The following is a 5,839-nucleotide window of genomic DNA, read 5'->3' on the forward strand; positions in this document are numbered from 1 at the left end:
TAAATTAATAAATATTTTATAAATTACATATTTCAGTAAATATTAAATTTATTTAATTTAAATCTAAAAAAGTCGAAATATTATAGTGTATCATATCATAACTCTTTTTATAGACATCCAATGAAATTACATTATTTTCCCAGGGAAAAATAATAGAGAGAACAACTGCTATTGACCCACAGTTTAAAATCATCGTCTTTAAGTTTCGTTCACGCGTAGCGAGTTTTTCACTGTATTTATTACGTTTCTAAACGGATATATCGAACGAAAAAAAAAAAAAAACGTTCTAAACGGAAGTTGAGAAAAGAAGGTGAAGGTGCAGTGAACTGAAGCAGAAAGTGCAAAAAAGCCAACTCGGAACGGGGAACACGTTCTAGCAGTAGCACTTTATATATTTCGCTAGTTTCCTCCTTCTACTTTCCAATGTTTCAACTTTCAATTGCAGACCCTCATCTTTTCTAATTACCCACATAACCCGCCCCTTATTTCTTGATTATTACCAATAAGTACACCAAAAAATAAAAATCAAAACCAGAAAAGGAAAACACTGGGCTCCGTTACTAATAAAAATGGGAGGAACCACCGCGCGGATCCTAAAGTCAACCCTAAAGGGTTCAAAGTCTCTTGTGTACGAAATCAAGCAATATAACAACGACCTTGATCAACCAAGAGATGAAATTAAAGCTCTGATCAATGAAAATGGTGCAGCTCAAGATTCAGAATCGCCATGCTGCAATTGCTTCTCGTCTTGTTTCCTTTGGTTTGGTAAGTGCTTCTTCTTTCATATCCCTTTCTACAGGATAAGATCGGTGCGGAGCGAGAGGAACAGTTATTGTGATGCGAAGCAGATGCTTTCGAATGTTAGGGACGTTCTTGAACTTCTTAGTAGACAGAAGATCGAGAAGAGGCTTAGCGGCGGTTCAATTAAGCGTCGTCCTTGTGGTTTTCCCGAGAAACCGGGTTTTACTGTTGGATTGGATGAGCCTTTGAGGAGGCTGAAGGTGGAGGTTCTCATGGAGGGTGTTTCGGTAATTGTATTGACTGGACTTGGTGGTTCTGGAAAGACTACTCTGGCTACAATGCTCTGTTTTGATGAACAAGTCAAAGGTAAGTGTTACAATTAGCACGAAATTATTTTTGCATGCAAAATTTAGAAAAGTGAAAATCTTGGAGCGAATATTGCACAATAAACATTGTATCCATAACTAACATAATAATAAAAAGTAACAATTTTTTTTAAAAATAAAAATATTCGAAACTCAATTAAAAAGAACCTCTAAAATTCAAAATCAACAAAATCTATCTTTATTGGCTTCATATTGGACTCGTTTGGCAACCTGCTATAGTATCAGTTGAAATTAGCTTGTTATAGTATTAGTTTCCGAAGATTACTCTTAGAAAATAGAGTGTTGGATTACACCTACACACTATATATTTCAGCACAAAAACAATGAGCACTTAAGCAAAACTCATCAAAAGCCATAAGTCATTAATAAATTGTGAAGTTTCATCAGAGTGCATGTGAAGTAATTAAGTAGTCATGAAACTCTTATTTCAGAACAACGAAGTTGAACAATAAAATAATCAAATATGGTGCATATAAGTTGAGTAAGTGATACAAATTGCAACAAAACGTACTTGTATCATAAGATTCATATGTATTTTAGATACATTACATGATACTTATAGTTTAAATGTTAAATTGTTCCGAATCGTGAGATTTGAATTGTGAATTATAAGATACTAACTATCATGATGTGATACTCATGAATTGACTAACTGGTCTTTATTTCTTGGAAAATCACCAATGATAGTTTCATTGCTCATTCTATTTTTCATAACATCTTCACAAGCCCTCTGGTTGATATATTCACTAGTTTGTTTGTCATAAATTGTTACTTAACATAACTAACAGAGAGGGATGTGGAAAAATTTAATGCGAATTTGCAAACATATGGTATTCAAGTCTGTGTGGAAGTTTGTCAGTAATTGCTGTCCCTCCAATTCCTGAATCCTGAATCCTGAAGTGTAGAGCAGCTTGCTGATATTTTTATGCCCCTCCAATATTCATGATTTGAAAAGTCAATACATGGACAAGAGGAATAATTACTGTTATATAGGGATTTCTTATTCTTTGCAACTGCTGCTTTAAGATTAAGGAAGCAATTTCTTTTGTTATCTTTAGATGCAGTCAAAAGTCTTTAATCTAAATTATTCTATTGGATATTTTCACTTGTTGAAGTGAATTCTGTATATAAATTCTGAAATATACAACACATGAAGTGGTCCGTTTCTCACTGATCTCTTTGGCTTTCCTTAGATAAATTCAATGAAAATATATTGTTTGTCACCTTCTCAAAAAATCCCAAGTTGAAGACCATTGTAGAGAGACTATTCGAACAATGTGGATATCAAGTGCCTGAGTTTAAAAACGACAATGATGCAGTTAACCAAATGGTAGTTTTATTGAGGCATATTGGGACAAGACCGACGTTGTTGGTCCTCGATGATGTTTGGCCTGGCTCAGAAGCCCTTGTTGAAAAATTTCAAATTCAAATGTCACAGTACAAGATTCTAGTGACTTCAAGGGTTGCATTTCCTAGATTCGCCTCTCACTTTATCCTAAAACCACTTAATCAAGAAGATGCATTGACGCTTTTCCGTCACTATGCTTTATTGGAAAGAAGCTGCTCAGATATACCAAATGAAGATATTGTCCAAAAGGTGCTTATTCTTACTTTTTGACAATGGGAAATGAGTGCTCATAGCCTATTTTTCTAACAAATTAATGTTGAACTAACTAAAACTTAAAAAGTTACAAGAAACCATGTTTGGAACTCTGAAACTAATAAAATAGCTAGATCTTTTGCTTCTTGGGTGCCTAAGTTATACCCCATTGGATTTTGAGGATGTTTACTTGCATTGAAATGCAGGTTGTAAGTGGTTGCAAGGGTTCACCTCTTGCTATTATGGTGATGGCTAGATCCCTCAGTCGTCAACCTTACGGGTTTTGGCTCAAGATAGTAGAGAAATTGTCACAAGGTCATTCTATACTTGATTCTAATGCTGAATTGGTAAGCTGTCTACAAAAGATCTTAGAAGTATTGCAGAATAAGCCCTTCATAAAGGAGTGTTTCATGGACTTAGGGTTATTCCCCGAAGATCAAAGAATCCCTGTCACTGCTCTCATTGATATATGGAAAGAATTGTATGGACTGGACGATGATGGCCAAGAAGCAATGACTATCATCAATATATTGGACTCCATGAATTTGGTTAAGCTCTTAGTAGCAAGGTACAAATCTTTTATCTCCCTAGATCCTAATTTTATAACATGAATTAGATTTTATGGAGCAAATAAATTTAGTAGTTTGTGTAGCACATGTGAGAAGCATTTGATTCCTTATATTTTGGAATGGCCATTTATCATGGAGTAAATTTGAACTTCTCCCTTTATGTAACTCTGCATTTATCTTTATTAATTTAATCCAATTAGAGGAGTTGAAAACATAATTAATCTATTTGATAGAATGAGTGTTTTTAATCTTGTCAGGGATTTTTTGTATCTAAAGAATATGCTTTTGCTCATTTGCCAGGAAAAGTGTTTGTGGTGTAGACAATTACTATTACAATAACCACTTCCTCGTCCTACATGATCTTGTAAGAGAACTTGCAATTTATCAAAGCAATCAAGAACCAATTGAACGTAGACAGAGACTGATGATTGATGTGAATGAAAATGCTAGCCAACGGTGGCTCGGTAAGAAGCAGAAAGGCATGATGATGGCCCGCATTTCAAGTTATCTGAGACAGTGTGTTAAACAAAAGGCAGTACAAGTCACTGTCCGCACATTGTCAATATCAACTGGTTAGTTATGCTTACACACACTTAACTCACAAGAATGCTAATTAATTTGAATTGTAGTGATTTGGTTTTCATCTGTATTCCACATCTGACATGATTCAATTCCATTTGCAGATGAAGCTTACCCTTCACTCTTGTCCAATGTGAAGACAGATGAAACTGAGGTTTTGATTGTTGATCTCCGAACAAAACAGTACTCGTTCCCAGAATCGATTGAAAAAATGAACAAACTAAAAGTTATCATTGTTACAAACTATGGTTTCCATCCATCTGAACTGAACAATTTTGAGAAACTCAGTTCCTTATCAAACCTGAGAAGAATCAGATTAGAGAGAATTTCTGCTCCTCCGCTTGTCATATTGAAGAATCTAAGAAAAATATCCCTCTACATGTGTAATATGACTCAGGTTTTCCAAAATGGCAACATCCCAATATCGGAAGCATTTCCAAATCTAATCGAATTGAGCATTGACTACTGCAAAGATATGGTTAAATTGCCTAATGAGTTGTGTGATATTACCCCACTAAAGAATATCAGTATTACAAATTGTCACAAGTTTAATGCACTTCCCCAAGACATTGGAAAGTTATCAAAGCTGGAACTTCTAAGGCTTAGTTGTTGTACTGATTTGCAAGGGTTACCGAATTCAATTGGAAGGCTGTCGATTCTGCGTCTTCTTGACATCTCAAACTGCATGAACCTTCCAGATTTACCAGAGGACATTGGAAATCTGCGTAGTCTGAGAAACCTTTACATGACAGGTTGTTCAAATTGCGAATTGCCGTTTTCGGTCGCCAATCTTGAGAATTTAAAAGTCATATGTGATGAAGAAACTGCTGCTTCATGGGAAGCTTTCATGCCAATGATTCCGAATCTAAAGGTAGAGGTGCCTCAAGTTGATGTCAACTTAAATTGGCTTCACCCACTTAGCTCCTAACATGTGTTTCTTTAAATATTACTGAGACATTTTGTTCTTGATTGTGCTGAAAGTTTGAAGAAAAATGATCTCCCCCTTATCCAAATATTTTGTGCTTGATTATGTTGAAAGTATGGAGAATAATTATTCTCCCTTTATCCACATATTTTATGTGTGATTGTGTTTACAGTTTGAAGAATAGTGATCCAGCTCATATCTAAGATAAAATAAATTGAGTAGTATTTTACATGATGGTTTCTTGTAGTATATGCTTATATAGTAGTATTTTCGTGTGTGCTGTGTGTAATTTCGTGGGTGGACTTATTGTACTAGTGTTTACTATGAAATAAAATTTGAGTCTCTCGGTATTTTATTCTCTCGTCCTTCTGAAGCATTTTCTTCTGATTCGCTCCTTAACTTTTGTTTTATTCCTATCGTTATTATAAACTTTCTTCGTAACTTAATATTGTTCATTGCAAGAAGCAACACTTTATTTGCATACAATCTATTCAGGATAAATAACGTACTCATCCAAGGTCCGCAAGAAGGAAGATTCACAAAATCACTGATTTTTTTCGACTGAATTGTTTTGTTTTTACCAATACAAAACTCTGTTTTTAAACATTGGCGATAATTACACGTTTAGTAAACAATGTTTGGCAATAATTTTTGGGTAATACTATGGTGCTCAACAAGGAATTTTTCAGCAGGTGCTGAAATAGGTGGCACAGTGAAAGAGTTCCGCGTGTGTATGTTGCCTTGATGATAGTCGATGTGTATGTTGCCTTGATGATAGTCGATAACTCCTGCAGCTTGGTCAGAGTGATGGAGGAAAACACTTAATTTGATGTCATTTAATGTCGTTAATGATGGTGATTAACTGATTATGTTGTTGAGCTGTTTTTGAGAGTCCAACAAATATTGGATGTTGACACAAAATATGTATAACAAAATTTAAATTTTTGGTTGCTTCTTCTAGTATTAGTCATTTTAAATAGCTTCCAAATTTTAGATAATCCCCATTTTCAGTCTTTTTTTATTCTTTTATAATATTTTT

General features: G+C 34.6%; 1 protein-coding gene across 2 annotated transcripts in view; it reads left to right on the forward strand.

Annotated features, from left to right (window-relative positions):
* Positions 241-5,839, forward strand: part of LOC107626390 (probable disease resistance protein At5g66900) — a 53,905-nt gene continuing 48,306 nt past the window's right edge. Inside the window, exons 1-5 of one of the 2 annotated variants that reach the window (XM_016329266.2) lie at positions 249-1,107; positions 2,321-2,724; positions 2,934-3,295; positions 3,597-3,868; positions 3,980-5,158. In XM_016329266.2, coding sequence (XP_016184752.1) covers positions 570-1,107; positions 2,321-2,724; positions 2,934-3,295; positions 3,597-3,868; positions 3,980-4,803 — 2,400 coding nt within the window. In that variant the 5' untranslated portion in view covers positions 249-569 and the 3' untranslated portion in view covers positions 4,804-5,158. Of the gene's footprint in view, positions 1,108-2,320; positions 2,725-2,933; positions 3,296-3,596; positions 3,869-3,979; positions 5,159-5,839 lie in introns of those variants that run through there. The other variant, XM_021118158.1, reaches the window with a different exon arrangement.

The sequence above is a fragment of the Arachis ipaensis genome, chromosome B01 (genome assembly GCF_000816755.2).
Source record: "Arachis ipaensis cultivar K30076 chromosome B01, Araip1.1, whole genome shotgun sequence".
Lineage (NCBI taxonomy): Eukaryota > Viridiplantae > Streptophyta > Magnoliopsida > Fabales > Fabaceae > Arachis > Arachis ipaensis.